General features: G+C 36.6%; 1 protein-coding gene across 2 annotated transcripts; it reads left to right on the top strand.

Moving 5' to 3' along the window:
* The first annotated feature begins 1893 nt into the window (after positions 1-1893).
* LOC113120988 (vascular endothelial growth factor receptor 2) lies at positions 1894-25386 on the top strand. Of its 2 annotated transcripts, none has more exons than XM_026291168.1 (30): positions 1894-2163; positions 4779-4875; positions 5047-5261; positions 5631-5752; positions 6968-7136; positions 7758-7894; positions 8548-8740; positions 9349-9466; positions 9642-9814; positions 9945-10101; positions 11525-11636; positions 12187-12295; positions 12400-12744; positions 12947-13093; positions 14067-14198; positions 15604-15710; positions 16075-16213; positions 17043-17147; positions 17237-17350; positions 17482-17570; positions 17817-17985; positions 20599-20690; positions 20804-20926; positions 21020-21131; positions 21237-21336; positions 21617-21722; positions 22443-22585; positions 23166-23250; positions 23335-23420; positions 23506-25386. In XM_026291168.1, the coding sequence occupies exons 1-30, from the start codon at positions 2100-2102 to the stop codon at positions 23720-23722; spliced, it is 4077 nt and encodes a 1358-aa protein (XP_026146953.1). In that variant the 5' UTR covers positions 1894-2099; the 3' UTR covers positions 23723-25386. The 2 variants fall into 2 exon arrangements, with proteins under 2 accessions (XP_026146953.1, XP_026146954.1); XM_026291169.1 differs by having other exon boundaries at positions 16078-16213; positions 23506-23722.
* Positions 25387-25599: the final 213 nt, after the last annotated feature.

The following is a 25599-nucleotide window of genomic DNA, read 5'->3' as shown; positions in this document are numbered from 1 at the left end:
AGTCACAAGCCTCCCGGTTTTCATCCAAAATAAATTGTGTTACAAAGATGAACAAAGCTTTTACAGGTTTGGAACGACAACAGGGTAAGTGATTAATGAAAAAATCATTATGGGGTGAAGTATGCCTTTAAGAAATGCTTTAACTGTATTTTTCTTTCAAGACTTACCTGCACAGGTAAACCACTTTTGTGTATTGTTTAGTATTCCTTTAATTAAGCCTCCCATATCATATGCTCAACATTTAACTGATTCATTAGTTATGTCAAACAGCAGTAGAATAATGGGAAAACAAAAAGTTGCCGTAACTGTAAATGTTTAGCCACTGTCCTTAAGAAATTGTGTAACCACTGTAAACAACCAACAGCTGACCCAAGGCCTGATATTGTCCATCACTCGTACACAAGGCCTTAGTGCATTGTTTGCTTCCTGTGTCATACGGCTTACTGGTATGTTATACAAAATATACACCCTCCCTTTCCCAGTTCTATCCTTTGGATCCACCCATATCCCACCGGCAGCTTCTCTGGGACATTCTATCTCAGCTTGCTGGAAAAACAAGGGAGGTTACCACTACACCGCCAACCTCCTTACCTCCAGAGAAGGGGGGAAATACTATTAGTGACTGAAACGTGACCACCCAGATTGTTTACGGACAATGGAATGGTCAAAGTGTCTTCCTCTGCAAAATGAATCTGCTAGTGGTTTAGAAACAAGTCATACTTTACAGTATAGCATTTCTCTCAGTAAGTTACATTAAGAGACGTCCAAATAGTTGTAAAGACAGTTTTGTACATTTAGAAATGTAATTTATTCTAAATGACCTGAGAAAACGACAACAACAACAATATCAGCAGCAACTCAAGAACTATCTCAAGAAGTTCTATTCAGATTCAAGTATCAGTTTATATTTCAGATATCTGTGAAAACATCCGAATTTAAAGGCATTTAAAGCCATTTCTAGCGTTTGTCTGGCAACCACAAATGCCATTGGCTCCTTGAAAAGACTATTAAAAGACTAATTTGCGAACGTTCCTTTCAAAATGCTCTCGTGCTGGTGGCAATTACGTTTTGGCAAGTTGACGGCAAAAATTTGTATGAATTAATATGATCTTTCGTTTTTTACAATTTGTTTATGCCCCGCTGAGTGTCTTATAGGTTTTATAAACTGTACGAATTCATACAAAAACTCATAAATAAGATAATTATATGTTTATTATAAGTTAGGGTTGCAGATTAGGATATATTTAACGCAAAAACGCTTAGGCCTATTTATCATTAATTATTATTATTGTAGTTTTTAAGTGATCAACAAGGTTAATAAACAAGGTTAGACGATCCTTCTGCCAAACCAAAGTTCTGTCAAGATAAGAAAGTTCACTGTTTTGGCTAATTGAGATTTTAATTCGGGCTCCATAAGGATAACTAACTTTTACGATTGATGAATTGATCTACTGTAAGTAGCCTAAGAAATAAAGCATGCTATTTTCATATCGCTTTACACTTTCAGTAGCCTACCACATTTTTAAATAAAACATTTCATTAAATATATATATTTTTTAAAAATCACAATAGGCTACTTTTAAGCTACAACCCAACTTTCTTCAGACTTTATTTGCGAGGGTTTGAACCTTAATTATGGGGTCACCATGCCCCTGTAACCCACCATGATTTTCACTCTGCATTGTTTAGTGGAAATTGTGCATTTTGTTACATTTTCAATTATTGGCTGAATTAGGTTCCTATCGTGATCGATCTCAGATGTGACTGTTCTGTTTATTCCCGGAGGTCTATATTCTCCAGACCCTTGACCTCTAGAGTGTGCAGACATTTAATGAACACTAATGTGTTTGATTAGTAAGTGTGTTGCGCTCCTCCCTCGTCTTCCTCTCCATCAGCGCACTTCAGTCACGCGTCCGTCAGTGAGCGCGCAACAGGTCTTTCTCAGTGTCAAACTCAGATCTGTCCCTTACATAATCTGTTCTTCATCCGTCTCTGCAAGGTTAAGGATTTTAAAGAGCACAACTGTGTCGTATTATCGTGATGAGGAGTTAAGGAACTTCTGAATTTTGGTTTCATGTCTGGATGGTTACTGTCGGACGATGGCAAAGACATCTCATGTGCTTTCTCTCGTCGAAGTCCTCTTAACCATCAACTTGGTTATAGGTATGACATAAGCGTTTCTAAATATATAAAAGACACTCTGATATTAAATAGGCCTATACAAATGCTCACATCATCATTAGCCTGCTTTTCTCTCCATATTAGGCAACCTATTGTTAATAGGTATTGTAATTGATCTTAATAGATCATGGGTTATAAAAGCCCTATTAAAATATTTTCTTGTGAAAACTGTACACCTGTTATTTGAAACAACTTTTTTTTTTTTTTCTTGTTTTTGAGTGATGCTAACAGTGCTACTGATACTTTCTGCTCCACTCTTACATCTTGTTTAGACACTGTGTGCCGCTTATCTTCCAGGCCAGCCCGTAATACCCCTTCTGTCCCTTGGTTATCTGTTGTTTTACGCGAACACCGTTCTAAGCTTAGAGCTTCTGAAAGCGTGTGGCGCAAATCCAAAAATACTACTGAACTTAATGTGTATCAGTCACTCCTTCCTTCTCTGCTAATGTCTGCACTGCTAAAATGACATACTACCATAACAAAATTAACTATTCGTCTAACTCTCGCATGCTTTTTAAAATGTATATTTTTGGATGCAAACAAATTACAAATTAATTAAAACGGAACCCATTTAAAAATAAATAAATAGGATAAAATAGTATTATGATCTTTCTTTCTTTCTTTTTTTTTTATAAAAAGTAGGATATTTATATTTGTTGTAATTTTTATAATATTGTTCCCAGAAATCCTTGCACAAACAACATTTGTATAGATTGCTATTGCCTGTCAGTCATGTTATTTTTTGTTGTTGTTACTTTATCTTGCATTAATGTCATTTTTAGTATAGCATTGCTTTATTTTTTATTGGGACTTTATTTTTTGAAGTCAGGTTCGTCATCATGTAGTTTTACATATTTTAATCAATATTATTGTCAGATCATTTAATAGTAGCATGTGATTGTTAGTATGTTATATTATTTAATGAAATACAGCTAAATATTGTTGATGTGTTGTTGCTTTTTAAAGCATTAGCAACCAAATATAATTTTTTAAACTAAATAAAAAAATGTGAAATCACAAATTAATAAGATTAAGAGTTCCTTGTATAAAATAGCAAGATGCATTTATTGTTTGATTTTGATTTTCATCACAGTATTTATAATGCTGTATGTAATATATAACAACTGTATTCATCAATGGAACCTTTTTTCTTGCTCCAATTCACCACTGCTAACATTGAACTTATTCAAATTAAATGTATAGTTTCAAGAGGAATCGAGTGAGAGATGTTTGCTTTTAGAATAGTTAAAAATAAACCTATTCTTTCTTGCCCTTATCTTGTAATTCCCTCACTTCGTTCTTATTCATCAGATACAATCAAGCCTTCACCACCATTGTTGTTTCAAATGCTTCAGTGCCTCGCAGTTTAAATGTTAAAACAAACACTTGAATAAGTTAAGTCTCCATGGAGTGCATGTGTTTTAGCATGATTGTGCGTGCCCTTAAGAGTGTGTGTGTTCTCAGAGCTAGTTCCTCTGGAGCAGGAATCCCACCTCAGGCTTTGGAGCACGGGGCCATTTAGCCTGGCCCCGGCCCATCTGCCCAGGCTTCCTGTTTTGACACATCCATGCCTCTGTGCTGCTCTTGCAGTTCCAGTGGAAAAATATCCCAGGGTCCCACATTACGCTGCTCCATTCCACAATGCACTGTGCCATACTCTACACATCTGCATCCCTTACATCCAATGTAAAACCAGGCCAGGCTATGGACAGGCATTCAAGGTCCCTCCACTCCAGTTGACTGTGAATTCATGCTGTAGTTTGAGCAGCAGAGCAGCGCAGTCTTTCTTTTAACTGCACATACCTTTTCCACACAGTCTCTTTATGTATGTTGCCAATGTACTTAAGATAAAATAGAAGAGGGAGCTGCTTTCAGATGAAGTTGAAGATAAAGTAAAGTTTAGGACTGAACTAATTTATTATGGGCTTAAAGTTAACCATATTAGGGACATCCTAGGAAAGGTGCATGTTGCACTTTTTAAGTCTATTTAGTTTAGAGGTTATTGTAATTACAGCCATATGCACAGTGGTTCATAATGCTGAGGATGGTGGTCCTACTGTCTAGTGTTTAGTTTTAATGTGAAATATTGTGATATGTTGTCTGGATTCCAATTTGCAATGGATGTTTTGTGTCTTTGTTGGTTTAAGTTGGTTTAATTCAACTAGATAAAGATGAAAAGCAGGAATCTGGAATCATTTGTTTCTTTAGTTTATTATTTTATTATTTTAAGCTTATTTTTCCTCCAAAAACAAACAGAAAATAATAACATTTTATTTTAAAGGGTCAATTAGACTAGTTATAATAAATGTACTTAATACAGTAATGATAGTTAATTGTGCATAATTAATATATGCGTAACTAAGCAACTCACCCTAAACCTAACTGTAACCTTAGTAAGCAAAAAATAAATAAATAAATAAAAACAAGATCAACCAGACAAGTTATTTGCAGCTGTGATAAATAGCACATATACAAAATTGATCCAAAGGCAGAATAAGTGTTGATATAAAGTCCTCATTAAAATCAGTTAGTGAGCGTTTATGTAAATATCAGTCGATTTCCATAATTAAAACCTTCTGCTGTGTTTTTTCTTGCAGCGATAGAGCTCAGGTTTGTTCCTGATCCTCCAACCTTAAACATCACTGAAAAGACTCTCAAAATCAATGCTTCAGAAACACTGGAGATCACATGCAGGTAAGCTTCGCTTCTGGAGAAGAGCAATTCTGTTTTCATTCCTTTTCATTCTGAAGCTACCCTTTCCCCACAAAGGTGCAGTTTTTGTTAGCTATTCCTTTTTCATGGTAAAAAAAGCAGCTAAACAATGTCACTTCTGCTTGAACCTTGTCTTTTCAACCTGTTACACAGGGGACGTCAGATCCTGGAGTGGTCTACACCTTACAACCGAACCCGCTCTGAAACCCGGCTCAGCACAACAGACTGCAGTGGCAATGGACTGTTCTGTAGCACTTTAATGCTCTCAAAAGCAGTAGCCAATGAGACTGGACTATATCGCTGCTTCTATAAAAACCTGCCTGTAGAGGATGGAAAGACTTCTGTATCTGTGTATGTCTTCATACAAGGTATGATTTTCATGTGTCATTTTTTAACGTTTAAATGTTTTTAACAAATAGATAGACACATTTTTCATAACTTTCGGACCCGGTCTCCAACTCTCTTTCGGAGAAAGTGGGAGCGAGACAGTTACAAAAATGTGTTCATCGCATACTTCCTCTGTTATCCTTCAGGATAACCTCATGACCTCTTTAAACTTTAAAACCTCTTCATTCTGGTGGAACCACCACATTTTATTTCCCTTTTCAACCAATATAGCTATAAACTTCTGCCTTGTCCAGACATACAAAATATAGGAAATAGGATTTTGTTTAGAAAACTTACTTCATTCAATACCTATGAAACCTAAAATATACAATACATACTTATGTTTTTAGATTACCGTACACCATTTGTCCGAATTGCTCAAGATTATGATGTGGTGTTCATCCGTGAGGGAGAACAGGTGGTCATTCCCTGCCTGGTATCTGTGGAGAATCTAGATGTCACACTGTACACAGTGAGTGTTTATACACACACATTTTCTCCTACTCTACATTGCTAACCTGGAAATGTTACGTCCTACTGTATTTCTAAGGAGCTATTTCTGTTTAATCTAAGTGTAAATTTTCATTGGCATCATTTTTATGTCTTAAGAATAGTTCGGTGATGTTAAATAATATTTTTCATCAAAATAAAACCAGTTAATTTTGCTTTTGTTATGGTTTGTGCAAAACTTGTAGTGAGTTTTCAGTAAATTACACAAGCATTCAAAAGTGTAGTTCTTTTTTTGATTGTTTTTGATAGTTTCAGTATAAGGCTGTATTTATTTGAACAAAAATACAGCAAAAATGAAATATTTTTAATTGGTAATAAAATTACCAATTTTCTATGTGAATATACTTTAAAATATAATTTATACCTTTGATGCAAAGCTGCATTTTCAGTAACCATTACTCGGTCTTAAGTGTTACACGATCTTTCAGAAATCATTCTAATATGTTGATTTGCTGCTCAAGAAACTTTACTTATCATTTTTAAAGATGATTTTCATCATGCTGCTTAATATGGTGTGGAAAATGTTTTACAGGATACTTTGATGAATATAAAGTTCAAAAGAACAGCATTTAGAGAAATCGTTTGAAACCTTTTGAAATCTTATAAATATCTTTCATCATTTGATCAATTGAATTCATCCTTACTTAATAAAAGTGTTAAGGCCCGTTCACACCAAGGACGATAACTATAAAGATAATGATAAAGATAGTTCTAAAAATAGTTTTCAAAATAGAGTTCACACCACAGCTATAATGATAAAGACACAGAGAAAAATTATCGTTGTAATCACTTGCAGAACGATTTTTTTTTAGCTGATGAATGACACAAACATTGACACCCAATCAGAATCAATCCTGCTGTAACAACCTCCATAATTTAAATCAGTAGATGCATATGCGCTTATAATAATCAATAAACGCTTGTGTAGATGCTTATATCTTTATAGTTATCATTCTTGGTGTGAACGGGGCTTTAATATCTTTCAAAAAATTCTGATGGAACTGTATATGCCTTATCTGTTGACTACTGTACCAATCCATAATAAACATCGCAGATGCGACTTTAAAATACTATACTAATATTTTCAAGTTCATTTGTCAAGATCCCTGTGTTGTTTTGTGATTCGCTGTTGGTAATGTGATGGGAACAATGTGTTTATGGTGTCTGTCTTCAACAGAAGTATCCAGTAAAAGAGCTGGCCACTGATGGGAAAGAGGTTATCTGGGATAGCAAGAGGGGTTTCATCCTGCCTAGTCATGTGGTCAGCTATGCTGGGGTGGTCTACTGCCAAACCACTATACGAAATGAGACCTATCATTCATCACCCTACATTGTGGCTGTCGTAGGTAAGCAAAAAAAGACAAAATGTTCATTTCCATGAAGTTTTGTGATTAAGAAATGTGACCCTGGTGCACAAAACCATTCATAAGGGTCAAATTTTCGAAATCTAGATTTATACATCATTTGAAAGCTGAATAAATAAGCTTTACTTTGATGTATGTTTTGTATGATATGACAGTATTTGCCCGAGATACAACTATTTGAAAATCTGAAATCCAAGAGTGCAAAAAAATGCAAAATATGGAGAAAATCACCTTTAAAAAGTTGTCCATTTGAAGTGTCAATATATTTACGGTAGGAAATGTACAAAATATCTTCATGGAACATGATCTTTACTTAATATCCTAATGATTTTTGGTTTAAAATAAAAATCAATAATTTTCACCCACACAATGTACATTTGGCTACTGCTAGAAATATACCCCAGTGGCTTAAGGTTTTGTGGTCCAGGTTCACAGATATGATATGACCCTGGTTTGTGCATCTGACTTTTTGCAAGCCTTTTGAGGAGGCAAGATTGTATTTGTTTAGACTGTAGAGCAGTCTGGTGTGAGATCAGCTGCCCTGGTCTCAAGAGAACAATGCTCCACCCGGCACGTCCCTTACTCCCTTTGCCTCTTCCGCAGGATACAAGATCTATGACCTCATCCTGAGTCCAGCTCATGAGAGGCTAACGGTAGGGGAGAGGCTAATGCTAAACTGCACCGCTCACACCGAACTCAATGTGGGAATCGACTTTCAGTGGACCTTCCCTCATGAGAAGGTCGGTAACTTATTCAGACAAGTTTAATAGAAGTTAACCTCAGTCTTCAGCATTTGTGATATAATCTTGATCGCCACAGAAAAAAAAAACTGGTCTAACTCCTGGAGGTTTTTTTTTCTACTTGTCTCCTTCCTGTTCTCTACATAAGTTCGCAATGTCCGGTGATGAAAAACAGCCAGAAACAGTCTAAACAAAAGCTGTGTGTTACGTCTTTATTTGATAGCAGGTGTGTGACTGCTTGCCTCTGTTGATGTATGAACCATAAATGGTGACAAATAACTAGAACTTCACCTATATAAATATTATTACAATTTAAAATACCTGTTTTCATATATTTTACCATTATATAATTTATTCCTGTAGTGGCAAAACTGAATTTTCAGCAGCCATTGCTCCAATCTTCAGTCACACGACCCTTCAGAAAAGATTTTATGCTGATTTGCAGCTTAAGAAACATTTATTATTAGTAGTACATATATATACATTTTTATATTTGACATTTGTGTTTTACTTGAGACACTTCAATCATAATCTCAGTTTGATATGTTTCATATTTTTATAATTCGATGTGATTCAGCCTAGTCCAGCTCAGTTTTGTTGCAATTCCATTAATAACATCATGCATATTTTAAACCGTTTCTCTCCTCCTGCAGAGAGGCGTCAACAGCTCAATGCCTAGGACACGCTATGAGACCAGGTCCTACAAGAAGAAGCTGTGGAACTCCTTAGAACTGTCCAATACTCTCATTGTAGAAAATGTAACTGTAAATGACACAGGAGAGTACATCTGCACAGCCTCTAGTGGTCAGATGCAGAAGATTGCCCGAGCAGCCCTCATAGTCTATGGTATGTGCTTTTAGATAGTTCACCCAGAAATGAAAATTCTGTCATTAATTACTCACTCTCATGTCTCATTCCAAACCCTTCATTCATCTTCAGAATACAAATTAAGATATTTTTTGATGAAATCCAAGAGCTTTCTGACCCTGCATACACAGCGAGAGAACTACCACGGTCAAGACACAAAAACTTATGACATCTTTAAAATGTGACATCAATGGTTTAACTATAATGTTATGAAGCTGTTACAAAATGCTTTTTGTGGGCAAAGAAAACAAAAATAATGGCTCTATTCAACCACTTCTCTTCCGGGTCAGTCCCACGTCATTCACTAGAGTACCACGACGAGAAAAATAAAATAAATAAAGTCATTATTTATATTTTTTCTTTGTGATGGTGATTAATTAATGACAGAATTTTTCATTTTTGGGGAACTATCCCTTTAAACAAAAGAGATCATTATATCTTTGAAAGCATATATATTTCACACACCTAAATCAGTTATATGCTGCTGACATATATAGCATAAATACCTTTTTTTTTTTTTTACAATGAAAATAATACAATAATACATAAAACAATATTTCAATACATTATGCTAATTGATATTTCAGAGAAGCCATTTATAGCGCTCAATGATCAGATGTTGCAGACTGTAGAGGCAACTGCTGGCCAGGAAGAGGCAAAAATCCTTGTTAAATATTATGCTTATCCAGAGCCCTCTGTCAGATGGTAAGTGATGATTATTATATTATATTATATTATATTATATTATATTATATTATATTATATTATATTATATTATATTATATTATATTATATTATATTATATTATATTATATTATTTAAAGTACCTTTTTAGGATTTTGTGTAAATCAGACTGAACTTTTCACCGTTGTCCATCCAGGTTTAAGAATGATCAGCCGATAGTGTGGAAGGATGAGTACAGAATGAAGCCCAGCAGGGGGTCTCTTACGATATATGGGGTTACAGAGAAGGATACTGGGAATTACACTGTTGTCATGACAAATAAGATTACCAAGGAGGAGCAGAGAAGAACATTTCAGCTGTTGGTTAATGGTAGTGAATCTCTTCTTCTCTTCTCTTCTCTTCTCTTCTCTTCTCTTCTCTTCTCTTCTCTTCTCTTCTCTTCTCTTCTCTTCTCTTCTCTTCTGTATTAGTCTGTTAACTTGTGTGTTTATATGTACAGTTCACCCTAAGATCTTTGAGAAGGAAGTGCCGTTGGATCGAGATGTCCACATGTACGGCAGTAGCCCTACACTCAGATGCACAGCTAGCGGAGGATCCAGCCCTGTCACAATACAGTGGCAGTGGATGCCCAGAGAGGACTGCCCAAACAGATTTCAGTAAGTCTTACTGCATATCACACGACTTGATGCAATCTTCTTGTTTTGCTTCAAATGTAACCCATGTAATACAGCCAAGAATGTAGACTGTTAAAAATAGAAACTTAATTTCAGATAAATGTGTCATTAATGTAGTAAATGTATTAAAAATATTTATTAGTATAACTCAGTCATCCTGATTTAATAAGGTTAGGGAAGTGAAAGTTATTTGAAGATTGATTGCACATGCCACATTTTACAGTTTATACAGACATGTATTATTTTTGTTAGTCTTTTACCAACATATTATTTTTGCTTAAGTTCTCTTTAATCATCCTGTCCTACTGTATATTTTGAGAAAAAATCTAATATCTTGTGTGTGACATAGTGTACATACACCAGTATACCCAAACGTCTGAAAGAAATGAAATGCAAATGCTAAAACATGTATATCGCAGCAAAAACAGAATTTCCTCTTGACCTCACAAACAGCTTGCTACTAAGAGGCAACAGAAATAATAAAATATCTTTATTCCTCATTTGCTGTCCAAATAAGAATGGAATAAAAATGTTTGCATGTCCTTGTTTGCTCAGTGCTTTGGCATTTTTATTCCAAGAGAAGATGTGTCAGAACTGTGCAAGCACATTTGTTCCTGGTGTTTAAGTGCCCCACAGTGCAATTCATTAGCATGTTGTGCTCTAAATGGGCATTCATCCTGAAACGACTGTTGTGATTGGGCAGTCAGCATGACTGCCTTGGTTAGAGAGATCTGCTTTACTAAGAAATCAGCTCCAGTGTGTTTTGGTTGAATTGTGACTTTGATTGGCAGGCTGCATTCACAGAAAATCACTTCCAAGGATGTTGTGATCATGTAATGAGCATCCAGGGCCAGGCATCACGCAAGCCTTATCTTCAGATTGCACCCTCACCTACTTCCGTAGTCCTCATCACAACTTCCTGTTGTTCTAAAAGCAGACTCATTCAAGTCCCGTGTCCTTGATCAAACATGAAAATAGCACAATGTCTGTCACTGCATCCTACTAACAAGAGTTCGCACTCGCTCTCACCTTTCATTACAGCTTCTATGTGTCCTATTTTTGTTTTTTTCCGTGTCTTTTTCCCCTTTCCGCTCTTTTCCGCTCTTTCTCTGTCTCGTCTCCCATGGCTGACCTATATGTCTATAAGTCCTATAAGTCTACGTTAGAATAATTCCTATTGCAATGCTCATAAATATGTGAGGCCCAGAAGTGGAATAAGACAGGAAAGGAGTCTGTTATAAGACGGTCTAAATTTAGACTGTTAATAATAGGTGCATTGTTGTTGTTGATTACGTGTGGTGTTTTCTGTTCCTGCTGGAGATGTGGAGATAGTTAGTGTTTTACTGTTTGATATTTCTTGAGATTTGTTAAACTGGTAAAGCATATTATTATGTGTTATTCACAGACCTAAGTCGGACCAAAGTGTGGTTAAGTGTGACAAGTGGAGGGAGATATCAAACACCACTGGGAAAAACCCCATCGTCAGCCCCACATCTGTCATCGAACGCTCTCTTAAGGTAAACATCAATTCCAGTAGAGTGTCAGAGTGCGGTGTTCAGCTCAGCCTTTGAACATGCTAAAAGCTTTTTCTAAACACAGAATACACTGCTGGGTCCAAAGGTTTAAGAATATAATTCCCGGTTATAAATGTGAAGCAAAGAAATGTTAGAATGTACTGTAAAATAAACATGATTCTGCAGTATTTCTAGGTCACTAATCAAACGGCTGTACAGCATGAAGTGTTTTGTAGGATGCTTTGTAGGATGGTCAAATATTTGAAGCTTAAGATGGTCTGTGGATCATCACAATGGTGCTGGAGAACAAGATCATCAGACTTTAAGCACACTTGTTAAGTTCATGAGTTTCGCTATCATTAAAGCAAAAGAGGCACAAACCATTTCTAAATTCACATACATTTTTAACTTGAACTATTCACTCAAATTTGTAATGAAGATGCAGAGGAGAAGTGATTTGAGACTTTCGGACCACACTGCATTATTGTTGGTGATTTTTTAAAACCACCCATTGCCTTCGATACTGTTTTGATGATTTGCTGTTCTCCAATAGACCATCAGCACACTGAAGATCCAGAAAGCAGTTGATCATGCTCTCTACAGGTGCATTGCTTCCAATAAGATGGGAATAGAAGAGCGGGTCATTGTGTTTCAAGTAGCTCGTGAGTGGCGACACAGTCTACACTCTACATCCCACTTTAAATAACTACAATCACATTTTAAGAAGTGGTCAGATCTGAACTTTTGATGATTGTCTTCATCACAGGTTTCCTCAACCTAAGCGTCCTCCCCTCCAGCAATCCTATTGAGGGAGAGGATGTGGTAATGCGCTGTGTAGCCGATCGACTGCTGTACTCTAACTTGCATTGGTATCGGGTAACCAACATAGTCAACCCTGATGCCTCTCCAGCAGCCGTGCCCTGTGACACCCTTACACTGTCGCCTCTCCACCGGACCAGTGTCACCATATCAGGCCTGCAGGGCACCAATGCAACACTGGAGCTGCCCATACCCAATGCCACATTGATGGACCAAGGCCTGTATGCTTGCCAAGTGGAGAACGTGGGCAATAGTGAGAGAACCTGCTTACTTCACAACCTCCGACTCAGAGGTTAGTCCATAGCCTTAAACTGAGTGATTTTTAGGAAACTTGTTTGAAAACAGTCACTATTTGTGTAATTTCATTTGTTGGTGATGCTAGTGGTGCAGAAATTGCACTCCTAGACTATATTTAGTTGCATTGCTCAGTTTGCATATGTTCAGAAATCTTGCACAAGCTCGAATGCACATCACAGGTCAGTTTCTTTCTGCAGCTCTTGAGATGTCAAGAATTGTGACCAATCTGACTGACCAGAGAGTGAATGTGAGCGAATCTACTACTCTAGTGTGTGAAGTGTCCGGCACACCAACCCCTACTGTAGTTTGGACTAAAGACAACCAGACCGTCATGGAGGGATCAGGTGAGCAACATATAACCTCTATAGAAGTACAAAAATATTATAGGTGCAAGAATAAACATCTCTCTCTATATCCACAGCAATAATCAATTAGCAGTTGCCTTAGAGTTTAAATACACTACATGGATTTTTGCCATTTGCAGTTCAATTAAGATAAATATTAGATTAAAAACTTAAAAAATATGAATATTAGAAAGAAAATGAGAAATGTTGCTGAAAAAAAAAAAACTGAAAAAAAAGCTAATTCAAAATATCTAAAAATATTATAATAGTATATAAATAATACTAAAATAATCAGCAATGGTTGCCAAATAATAAAAATGCAGATTTTGAAGTCAGATTTAACAGAAAATCATGTTGCTATATATATATTTTTTTAACCTTTATGACATTGAATCATTTTACTCAGAGGATATCAGTTCATAAGTTGGAGGGAAATCTGATTTTAAATAATCAGAACACTTTTTTTTACCACATTTCTCAGGATTGAGAAGGAATTCATTTATTGTTTTGTTAAGCTCTTAATTAAAAAATCAGTTTGGTTTTAGTGTGCTTTACAGACCAAATGAACAGCAGAAACTCACTCCGGGAGGTGATTTTTTGAGAGAAATATTCCACATGTCTAATAGCTACCTGCTCATTTAGATCTGGGTCCCAAAAGAGCAAACAAAACCAGTGATGTAAATTATAATGCTGCTGTTACTGCATGTCACACAAATTCAATATTAATCTATATTAATTCAACTTTGTGTAATACGCTGTATAAAGCTGTAATAGGCAATTGTTACTTTAAGAAGCTATGTTTGTCTGACCCTTAAAATGAAGTGTAAGTTCATTAAGTGTACTCACTGATATTAAATAATATAGATTTGAGTAAGACCCGTTTAGATGTTATGCCACCGAAAACACATTAATTAGGCTACCTGACAAAGCATTTTTTACAGTGACAGTGATGTTCATGCATTTCTTTTGTCAGGTGTGATTCTGAAACAGTCAAATCGCGTCTTAACCATCCAACGGGTGAAAAAAGAGGACAGTGGTCTTTACATATGTACTGCGTGTAACCAGCAAGGCTGTGACTCTCGCGAGGCTCGTATCACTGTAGATGGTGAGTAAACAAAACTCATTAATTTATTGATTTACACTGCTTTACTATATTTTATTGGTTTGCCGATTTAAAGAAAGGGCAGTAGGATCTAAAACGTTTTTTTCGGTAAAGTTTTGCAATACATTAATGTAATTTGTTTTTTAAAGAATCGTCTTACGCTTACAGAGGCTTCATTTATTTGATAAAAATACAGTAAAAACAGTAATATTGTGAAGTGTTATTAAAATTTTAAAATAACAGTTTTCTATTTTAATATATTTTTAAATGTAATTTATAAGTATAATTTATATACAAGGGATTTTTCTTATTATTATCAATGTTGAAAGCAAAAGAAAATAGTTTATTTAAAATATAAATCTTTTGTAACATTATCAGTGTCTTTAGTGTCACTTTTGATAAATTGAATGCCTCTTTTTTTCTCAATAAAAAAAAAAAAAATTAAAATTACTGACCCCAAACTTTTGAACAGTAGTTTTATACCAAAAGATGGCAGGTAGATTTGCAGTAGCTTGTCAGTTATAAATCGACACGTAAAACGACATGTACTGTAGTATCCACACTATTAAAGACCGCATTTTAAGGGTGCATTCTCTGAACGTGTTGGTTGTGAGGCGAGCTCAGTCTCCCACTGACTTTTATCCTCTTTGAGATTTTGTTGTAATCAAGGCCTTGTGTCAAAAATAGCTCTCTTTTTAGTCTGTCAGGAAGGGGGCTCTGTTAGTGTACATCCTTTAGGGAGTGCTTAAAGAAAACAAAGCAAAATCCCAGAACACAAAAGAAAAGAGGGGTGTCCCACCCTCTCTCTATCACTCTGTCACACACATTCTTCCCAGTCACTTACATCTCTGTATGGTTGAGCCTCTTGCTTCACACACAGGACAGAAAGTGCAATGGCCCACAAATAACAGACATACTCCGTGTGTACGTGACACGTTTCTCGGCATCACTGTTTCTTGTTGTCACTGCAAAGGCAACTGTCGCCTGAATGAATAGATAAAGAAATAAACTAAATCGTGTAGTAATCCACTGAGCAGTTGCATGTTCTAATATATAAAAAAAAGAACATGGTATTTTTCAACCAAATGTGATTTGGTTCTTGCTGGTCTTATTTTGATTGGTTGAAATATCAGGTTCGCAAACAATTCCCACTCCTTGCTCTTGTACCCATGACACACACCTAGCAGCACACAAATATTTCCTGTAAACTAGGTTCTTCCAGGCAATTTGTGCCTCCCTTTGCTATTAATATAAGACGAAGAGCCTTTTTTCCAGCTCCTCTCTGAAATAAGATATTTATCTGATCTATCTATCTATCTATCTATCTACTCAGTTTTGGTTCAATCTTGTATCTTTTTGTCATATTTTTTCATGTGATGTCTGATTGATCATGTGACCCATCTCACAGGTGCAGAAGAAAAGATGAATGTGGAATTGATCATGCCTATTGGTGCCGTGGTCATCGCCATGTTCCTCTGGCTCCTCATCGTCTTCGTCATCCGTAATAGGAAGCGGGTAACATTCCATCTCTTTCCCTTTTCCTCGTTTGCTTCCCCTCTCTGTTCACACTCAGTCAGCTCTCCTGACTGATCAAAACTGACGACCCGGACTTGGCTTACGTCTTCTCTATTGTATGCTCAGCCCACATTCTGCTGCGATGCATCACGTACACCAGCCAGCCGTGGGCCCAAGTCCTGCTTTACCCCAGCCTTAATTCTGCCTCTGAGTATGATAGTGGCTTCCAGTAACTCATTAGTGGGTGTCTTTATAATGAGCGCTTGATTCTGGGAGACTCAAGCTGGACAAAGTTGGAGGTCTTGCACTGTGTTTGTCATTCTGTCATGCTCACCCTTTCCATCCCTGCCTCTTCCCTGTCCAGCAGCCTAATGAAGGAGATCTGAAAACTGGCTACCTGTCAATGATTCTGGACTCAGATGATTTGCCAATGGATGAGCACTGTGAGAGACTGACCTATGATGCAAACAAGTGGGAATTCCCACGTGACAGACTGAAGCTAGGTGAGGTTGACTGAACGTGAGAAATAAACCAATAATAATAATTAAAAAGCTTAAATATCCAGGAGTTAAATTAACTAGGACCAATCTGGACTTTTGATTTTTTTAAATAAAATAAAATAATAGTATTCAATAGAATTTTGTCTTAATTTAATGAGTGTACTTGTTCAATGCAATTAGGTAATTGCATTAACTTCCCTTTGTTTATGGTTGACTTGTAAGATTTTTTAAGATACTATATGCTTGTCTAGAACAGAAAATCTGTTACTATCCATTGATTTGGAGTAGCATTTATTTGTTTGTTTGTTAATTGGTTAATTGCAATCTGCATTTAAATCTGGGACTACTAACATCAAATGCAAGTATTTCTACACTGTACCGAAGTTTACTGTGTAACACATTCAGTCATATGTTTTTATTTCTCTATATAACATTAATTAATTTATTTTGTTAGTTAATTGTTGGTTTTGATTTTAGGATTAATCTCAACTGGCTCAATCTGTAGCTCAACTGGTAGAGCATTATGTTAGCAAGCAAGCAATCGCAAGGTTAGGGGTTTGATTCCCCGGGAACACATGATAAGTAAAAATTGATAGCCTGGATGCACTGTAAGTCGCTTTGGATAAAAGTGTCTGCTAAATGCATATTTATTTATTTTTATCTATGTTATCTATTCTTAAGCATATTATAACTTGCCCAAAATCTCCATCAGATTTTTGGCTTCTGACATCCGACAAGTCCCAATTTAACCTCTGCCTAAAGCTAAAATATTTGCACAAAAATGGTACTATAAATGTAAGTGTTCACAAATCTGAACCACTATGCTTTCCAGGAGAGCCGCTGGGCAGAGGGGCGTTTGGTCAAGTTGTGGAGGCGACCGCATATGGTATTGAGAAGGCCACCACCTGTACTACAGTAGCAGTGAAGATGCTCAAGGGTATGAGGCATCTGTTCACTGGCCTTAATAAACTGACTGTGCATATCTTTCATAACACAACTGACAGCAGTATTATCAATCTCCAACAGAGGGCGCTACCACCAGTGAGTACCGCGCTCTGATGTCTGAACTGAAGATCCTCATCCATATTGGTCACCATCTAAATGTGGTCAACCTTCTAGGAGCCTGCACCAAACCAGGAGGTGAGTATCCCTTTAACACCCCAAAAAATATAAAAAAAGTCAGAAATGCCGCAAAGTAGTTGTTGAGAAGAACACGGTGTACCCACATTAAAGGCCTTTCCTCTTCTTCCTCTCTTTCTTTCCTACTTTAGGACCCTTGATGGTGATTGTTGAGTACTGTAAACATGGTAACCTCTCCAGCTATTTAAAAAGCAAGCGAGGAGAGTACAGTCCCTACAAGGTAAATTCCATTATAACATAATGCAACTAGTAAAATGATGTGATGTGGTTTTGGAGATCTCAGCTCCATGTCCTCTGATGCGGTCCGATTGATTCGGGTGCCTTATGTAAGACATTGGGCAACAGCCAACTGTAAGGCCTTTAAATGTTGTTCAAGGTTGAAGGTGTTATGAACTGTACCTGATATGTTGGTACTTCTTGACCCTGACAACAACGGAAACTGATCCAAAGGTGTTGTGTTTCTCAGAAACGAACGCCACGGATGTCGTGCATGAGGGAGGTGCAGCAGGATGAGGATTTGCACGAGGGGGATCTGGGTCTGGGAACCAGCACTCGGCTGGACATCTGCACTGGTACTGCCATGTGCTCCAGGACAGGGGAACAGACCTCCACGACCCAGCTGCAGGACGAAGAAGGTCCAGTATATTAGTCTGTTAGAGACTCTGTACTGTATCTGGACAGAGATAAAATGGCTCTTTTAATAAATTTATGGAAACTGTGTCAGACTGTATCAAATGTCTAAATTAATATAGCCATTTAGTTCATTTAAATGTTACCAAATGAATCATATATTTTAGGTCATTTGGGAAGTTGACATGTCTTGTGCTGTCAACTCCATCTAAATGCTATACTAAAAAATAATTAAAACAAGATATATTTACTGAAATCGTTGCAATAAATCGATATATTAATTGATATATTGTATTTTGAATAATTATTTTCTTTAATCATTGGTAAATAGTTTTCTTCTGTTTCGCCAAACCTAAACCAGTGTTATTTTAGAATTATATAGATAATATTATATCATTTCTTAATTTTTTAGAATTAGCTTTGTTTATATTTTCAGTTTTCATCATTATGTGTTTTTGTCATTTTAATGTATCAGTTTTTGTATTTCTATTCATCTTAGCCTAATGTTAAAGATATATGCTCTATTAGAATATACAAATAAAATAATAGTAATGAGCATAGTGCGAACTACGGGGGAGCTAGGGGGAGCTCGGCTCCCCTTAATAAGACATGGGCTCCCCTGAAAACGAGAAATCTGAAATTTTGGGGGGTCTCAAAAAATACTGACAATGTGAATATTTTTAAGTGCAATTTCAGTTTTGTAATGTGATTATGATGGCAAAATATTATTCATTCATGCATGACGGCGATTAAAACCTAATTAACTTCAATTAAGATTACAGAAGGTGTGGGGGCGCTGCGCTGCAAATTCCACATGTTAGTATGTCATAGGTTCGTAGAAACAAAATAAACGTTGGAGGCCATTTATCGTGCGCAAAAGTCCTTCCATTATACAGTTATAGCATCATAGCTAGGGCAAAAAGAAAACAAGGTAGTTCAATTAATTTTGGTTTTATTAAGAAATTGTGTAGTGATGACGCACGACTGATTCACTTGCTGAAAGCACTGGTAAACCTCAAGCCAAGCCCACCGTGAAAACGCATGAAGCTGAAGAAAAGTAATCTCTGGGATCCTAAACCCTCTTGCTTTCTTGCTTCGAGTCCTCTCTCGCGTTAAACTGGACCAGCCAGCAGTGGAGAGACTGGAAGAGCCAATATACATGGCTGTGTGTTAAGGATGTAAGCTTGGGGTGCATCACTTTGTAACGCGTTGTGTCAAGAGGGGGACAAAATATGGGTAGCTCACAAAGTTATTAGGCCAGACAAAACTCACGGAGGCGATTGACATTTAACAACGACTCGCGTTTTATTTCTCCAATCGAACTCGGGCAATTGTCTGTCCCATGTTCCACCGTACACAGCGTAACCAAAACAAAACAAACAAGATTAAAACAAAATGATTTCCAAACAGAGATTACCCGCATACATGGGCGATTCGAGTCGCGCTTGTATACATTATCATACAGAGTGCATGCCGTTTTACAGGGAGCGCGCAGCTCTTAAAGGGGCCACATTTTTTCCCACTCTTTACAACTTGTAAGGACGCAAAAAACCTTCTTCTGTCTGAAAAGGTACCTGGCACGCACTTGTCTGAGGAGTGGATTAATGGTTAATGCTCAGAACCAGTCGCGAAAAATTATATATAAATACAGGGACAGCATTGCACACAAGATGGCCATTGAAGTGGCATTAACTAAGCAAAAGGCGATTCTGCCAAATAAAGTAATTGAGGTCTAAATTAATGGAGGAGACCACAACATCATTCAAGGCTGTCTTCCTGACCTATTAATTTGTGTCGATAAAGTATAATAGTGCAAATTGTAGCTGTTATGTAGCTTTGTAAGTCATTATAAGTCCTTTTTTGAGGCACTCGTGTCGATAATGTATAATAGTGCATACACTTGTAGCTGTTGTAAGTCCTTATTTGAGGCATGCGCATGTGCACGAACTCTACCCCTCCCAACCCCCCCCCCAAAAAAAAGTGGGCTCCCCCAAAGGACACGGTATAGTTCGAACACTGGTAATGAGCTCATTATTTTAAAACCTACAGTGAATTGTTTTACTTTTAAAAATTTATTTGCCACACTCTAAATTAATTAAAAAAATTTTTTAATAATAAATACATATGTAAACAAACAGTTTAATTATTTTAATATTATACATGATTCTTTTAATTATTAGGCAGCTTAATGAGCTCATATTATTTGAGAAAATAGATGGAATATTTGTAAAAATTGATTTGTCACACTTTAAATTAAAAATAAGTAATAACTGCAAAATAAAAATAAATAAACAAACAGAATAATCGTTTTTAGTAATAATTCTACTAATTTTTAGGGAGCTTAAATGAGCTCACATTATTTGAGAAAATATATGGAATTTTACTAAGTTCACACTGTATATTAAAACACACACACACACACACACACACATATATATATATATATATATATATATATACATATTTAAAAATATATATAATTAATGAATTTAAAAAAATGATGAATGCAAAAAACTTTTACACACAAAATATATTTATACACATACATACAGTAAATATTAACGTAAAATCTTCATATTAAAAATGTTTTTGATCACGTTTCATCTGCTCATGTACAGAGAGTTCAGACTGGGATCACCTGACGATGGAGGATCTCATTAGCTATAGTTTCCAAGTGGCCAAAGGCATGGAGTTCCTAGCCTCTCGAAAGGTAAAACTGAAACACATGACCATGGTCTGCTTGTGTGTGTGTACTTTGTTAATTAATGTTTACAATTCATTCAAGACGATTGCTTCAGTCATAATGCTACATTGTGTTTGTAGTGTATCCACCGGGACTTGGCAGCCAGAAACATCCTTCTCTCCGAAAACAGCGTGGTGAAGATATGTGACTTTGGGCTGGCTAGAGACGTATATAAAGACCCTGATTACGTCCGCAAAGGAGATGTGAGAACTCTTCCTACACACACAGACAACTTCATTGCAGCTATTAAGCGAAGTAGACTCATTTACTTGAGCATTTCTTTTGTATCATCACAGGCTCGTCTTCCTCTCAAGTGGATGGCTCCTGAAACCATCTTTGACCGCGTGTACACCACACAGAGTGATGTTTGGTCATTTGGTGTGCTGCTCTGGGAGATCTTCTCACTTGGTAACACAATATTTGATATATACATGAACACTGAGCTTATTAGACAGCATAAACGTACTATAACAGGGTGACTGGTGTCCTGATGGCCCATCATCTTTGGTGCAGGTGCGTCTCCATACCCAGGTGTGTGCATCGATGAGTCTTTCTGCAGGAGACTAAAGGAGGGAACCAGAATGAGAGCTCCAGACTATGCCACACCTGAGATGTAAATATACTTCACACTTTTAATCTTGCTGTAAAATTGAAGGTCTGTGGAAACAAGCAGTTGATCTAGGTTTTTGTAGTTCTGGCGATGCAAGTCATAGTGTTTCCAGTGGAAAATGGGCATAAGTAGTACAATTTTGTTTAACTTTCATACTATTTCATACTGTTCAGATTGCAGAGGAACCTAAGTCTTATCATTGAAAAGAGAGATGTGGCAACTGACTGAATCCTGGAAATGTAATCAATCCCATCTCTTCCTTGTTACTGTGAAATCCTTCCAGATACCAGACCATGCTGGACTGCTGGCTTGATCGCCCTAAAGACAGGCCAACCTTTACTCAGCTAGTCGAGCATCTGGGCAATCTGCTACAAGCTAGCGCTCAACAGGTTAGATTGGACTTCAAGTATATGTTTTGTCTCATTCATGTGTTTTTAGTAATTGAGACATAGCTAAATAATTAACTATAATAACTTTGTCTTGTTTTACATTAAAAATATGATAAATTTACTTAATATAGTGAGTTCATATAGTAAGTCTATTATTTTTCTCCATTTCTATTTTGAATGATTTTCTTTACTTCATTAGCAAATAGTTTTCTCGTGTTTTTGCCAAGCCTAAACCGGTGTTATTGTAGTATTATATAGACACTATTATATATTTAGAACTAGCTTTGTTTATATTTTTCATTTTTTGTGTCTTTGTCATTTTAATATATCAGTTTTATGTATTTCTAATAACCTTACATTCATTTTAGTTTTAGTAATTTTAGCACTGCAGCCTAATTCATTTACTTGCCAAGACTACATTTTCACTAATGTTTTATAAGTGTATCTAGATTTAGATTTAGATTTTACTTTATTTCTGCTATATTTCAGTTACCTTTTTTTTAAGTTTGAAACTTTTTTTTTAACTTTACAAAAAAAAAAAAAAAAAGACCAAATGATCTCCGATTTCACATCTAATGTTAATTTGGATGGTTAGATATTTTTATTGGAAAACGACAAAAACAGGAATAAAGAGACTTTTGCTGCATGTAATGGAATATGGTTCAATGTGACAAAATTGAAATCTTTTAATTGAACTACCATTTGTTACCTTTGTTTTAGGATGGAAAGGACTACATCCCTCTGACAAACGGAGAGATCGAAGAGGAATCAGGAGCTCCTCACCTCAGTGTGACGTCGAAAATAGCTTTCTATGCAGGCAACAAAGACGCCCAGCTCCACTATGACAATGCTCCACCTCTAGGGTTAGTTACAGTAACTTCTCAGTCTGGTGTTTTGTGTGTATGTGTGTGTGTGTGTGGGGTGGGGGGGGTGGGGGCATGTTTTTGTGACATATCAGGACACAACTCTGTATAATGACATGGGTATGACACAGGTATTATAAGGAGAGGGTGACTTATGAGGACACAACCCATGTCCCCATTTTTCAAAATGCTTATAAATCATACAGAATGAGTTTTTTTTAGAAAGTAAAAATGCACAAAGTTTCCTGTGAGGGTTAGGGTTAGGGGTAGGGTTGGTGAAGGGCGATATAATATACAGTTTCTACATTATAAAAACCAATCTGCCAATGGGATGTCCCCACTTTTCACAAAAAAAAAAATGTGTGTGTGTGTGTGGAATTGTTGGCATTACTGATTCGAATCTGATTACTGACTGAAACGATTCTGAATTATTTATATCCTTGCAAGTACTAATACTCATCCCCACCCAAGTTTTATGTTCACACAAAATTGAAGACCTGACATTTGTGGGTATAACGTGCTTAACCTCTCCTTTGACAAACTAATACAACAATGGTCCCACCCATGCCTTTCCTGACAGGTTCCCACAGCAGATCGACAGCTGCGGTGTGCCAGTAAGTGTGACGACTTTTGTGGACATTCCCCTGGAGCACACTGCTGTAATGGTACATCAACTCTACAATACTACAACTTTTTTAAAAATATATTTTTGACTTGTCAATGTTAAATGCTGATTTTAAATGTGACAGAATGGTCACATGGACTGTGGCGTGGGCTTGTCACGTGAGCAAATGAAAGCTTTGGATCGGCAAGCGCAAAGACCACTTAATTTCAGGTGACACTTTCATCCTGATCTTATTAGAGCTACAAACCAAGGCAGTTTCACAATCATATAAACACATTCATGCTTTTATCCGCAGCCCACTACTGCGATGCAAGAGTAAGGAGTCTTTAGCATCTGAATCCTCCAATCAGACCAGCGGCTATCAGTCCGGCTACCACTCTGATGATGCAGAAGCCCCCATATACGCCAACGAGGAGATGATCCTGAAGAGAGACATTCGGATGAAACCTCCACTGCCCAAGAGAAATGACAAGTTCAGCGCAGAGGTCCGTTATAGTGTGCCTCCAGTTTAACATCTGTAGCGCTTCAAACAGTCTTGCTCTTTCTGTTATTCAGATCTTTAATGTAGTAGTAGTAATTAACATTTCAGTTTCATTATTTAAGACCCATTCACTCCAAGGACGATAACCATAAAGATAACCATAAAGATATAGTTCTAAAAATCGTTCTCCACATTAAAGAATAGCAGAGTTCACACCACAGCTTTAACGATAAAGGCACAGAGAAACCATATCATTGGAATAACTTTAAGAACCTTTTTTTTTCATGGATGCTAATATCATTATCTTTATAGTTGTCGTTCTTGGTGTGAGCGGGGCTTTACTCATCTTCAAGTTATTACAAACCTGTGAGTTTATTTTTTTCTGCTGAACATAAAAAAAGATATTCTGAAGAATGTTGGTAGCCAAAAGTTCACTGTGGCCATCGACGTCCATAGTATGGAAGAAAAACATACTATGGAAGTCAATGGGTGCCAGCAGTTTGCTTACCAACATTCAAAATATCCCTCTTTTGTGTTCAGCAGAAGAAAGAAACTCATACTTGAGGGAGAGTAAATGAGGAAACTGAAATGTTCATTTTTCAACTATATTTAATGTAATAGTTTAAATTTGGACATCATTTCCTCACCCTCACATCTTTTTAAGTCCTTTTTTGACTTTCTTTCTTATGTTTAAAACAAAACAATTTTAAAAATATTTTATAAAAACAAAATATTTATAAAACAATTTCCAAGCTGCTCTTTATGAGCTTTATGATGCTCCATTTTTTTTTAGCTTGTCAGCCCTTGGTCTCCATCCACTTACATTGTCTGGTACATTACAACTTTTTTGTTCTTTAGAAAGTCATACAGGTTTAACAGAACATGGAGTTGCATAAATGACTAATTTTTTCATTCATGCTCATTCGACAGAACAGCTTAAGGGCAATTTCCTATCTAAAATGAGTAGCAACCTTCTTACCTTTCATCCCACATTAGGCTTTTCACATACCACATGACTCTATCACCCTAAAACTACAAACTGTTAAATTGGCGGTTGAGCTTCGACTGAGATGCACCATTATCGCCTCTTGCGTAATTGTATGCGTAAAGGAACCACTGACTCATTTGAACGATTAACTGTTTCTTTTTATCATACTCGCTTTTTGAAATAAATGTAATATATTGTTTTGGAACAGACTGTTTTGGAGCAGATAAGATATATGTTTTAGTTTTATTCTTCTAAATGTAAGGGGAGTTTTGAGAGTGAGAAAGCCTTAGCCATATACAATCATGTTTACACAGACTAGCGGAGCAAGAGTGTTCTCTCAGTGTGTCCACGCCACTTCCTGTGCAAAGACCTGCCCTCTTCCTACCGCACAGGAAATAGCAACTGGAATGTCAGACAATTGAGTGTGAGAATGTTTTCCATTTTGTTGTCTTCATCTTTTGCATTGTCTTTAAACGTATCGTGACCAGACTTGCTCTCCCCCAAGCAACAAACAGTCTGTCTGAATTTGGTTTTCTCAGCTTTGTTTCTCGGTTGGCCTTTTGATTGTACAGTTTATAATGAGGGCCTTCTTTGTCTTTGTAAGAAAAATGTCAGTATTTTGCCATTATGATTATATTATTTAGTTACACGTCTATTAATGTAATTAGTTTTTTTTTTAAATAAACACTCTTGACAGTCAAAAACAAGATTTAGGTGTGCGTGTTTACATGCATCTTTTGTGACCCCTCTCTTCCTGTATCTGTTTCTGTGTGACCCTGACGAGACAATGTCCTCGTATCTCTAGTTATTTGTCTACGTCGGAGAAAACAGGACAATGTGTTTCAGCCTCTGTGAACTAGACTTGCTTTTTTCCTACTAGTGTGTGCATGTTGGGTTTCATGCGTTTGTATTTTTGTGTA

Source organism: Carassius auratus, chromosome 20 (assembly GCF_003368295.1).
Source record: "Carassius auratus strain Wakin chromosome 20, ASM336829v1, whole genome shotgun sequence".
Taxonomy (NCBI): Eukaryota; Metazoa; Chordata; class Actinopteri; order Cypriniformes; family Cyprinidae; genus Carassius; species Carassius auratus.
This window is presented reverse-complemented; position numbering and strand designations above follow the sequence as displayed.

Coding starts and splice junctions, on each gene's coding strand:
- LOC113120988 (XM_026291168.1), top strand. CDS start 2,100: ATGGCAAAGACATCTCATGTGCTTTCTCTCGTCGAAGTCCTCTTAACC. Junction 4,876..5,046: donor ACACTGGAGATCACATGCAG/GTAAGCTTCGCT, acceptor CCTGTTACACAG/GGGACGTCAGATCCTGGAGT. Junction 16,214..17,042: donor ACGTGACAGACTGAAGCTAG/GTGAGGTTGACT, acceptor TATGCTTTCCAG/GAGAGCCGCTGGGCAGAGGG.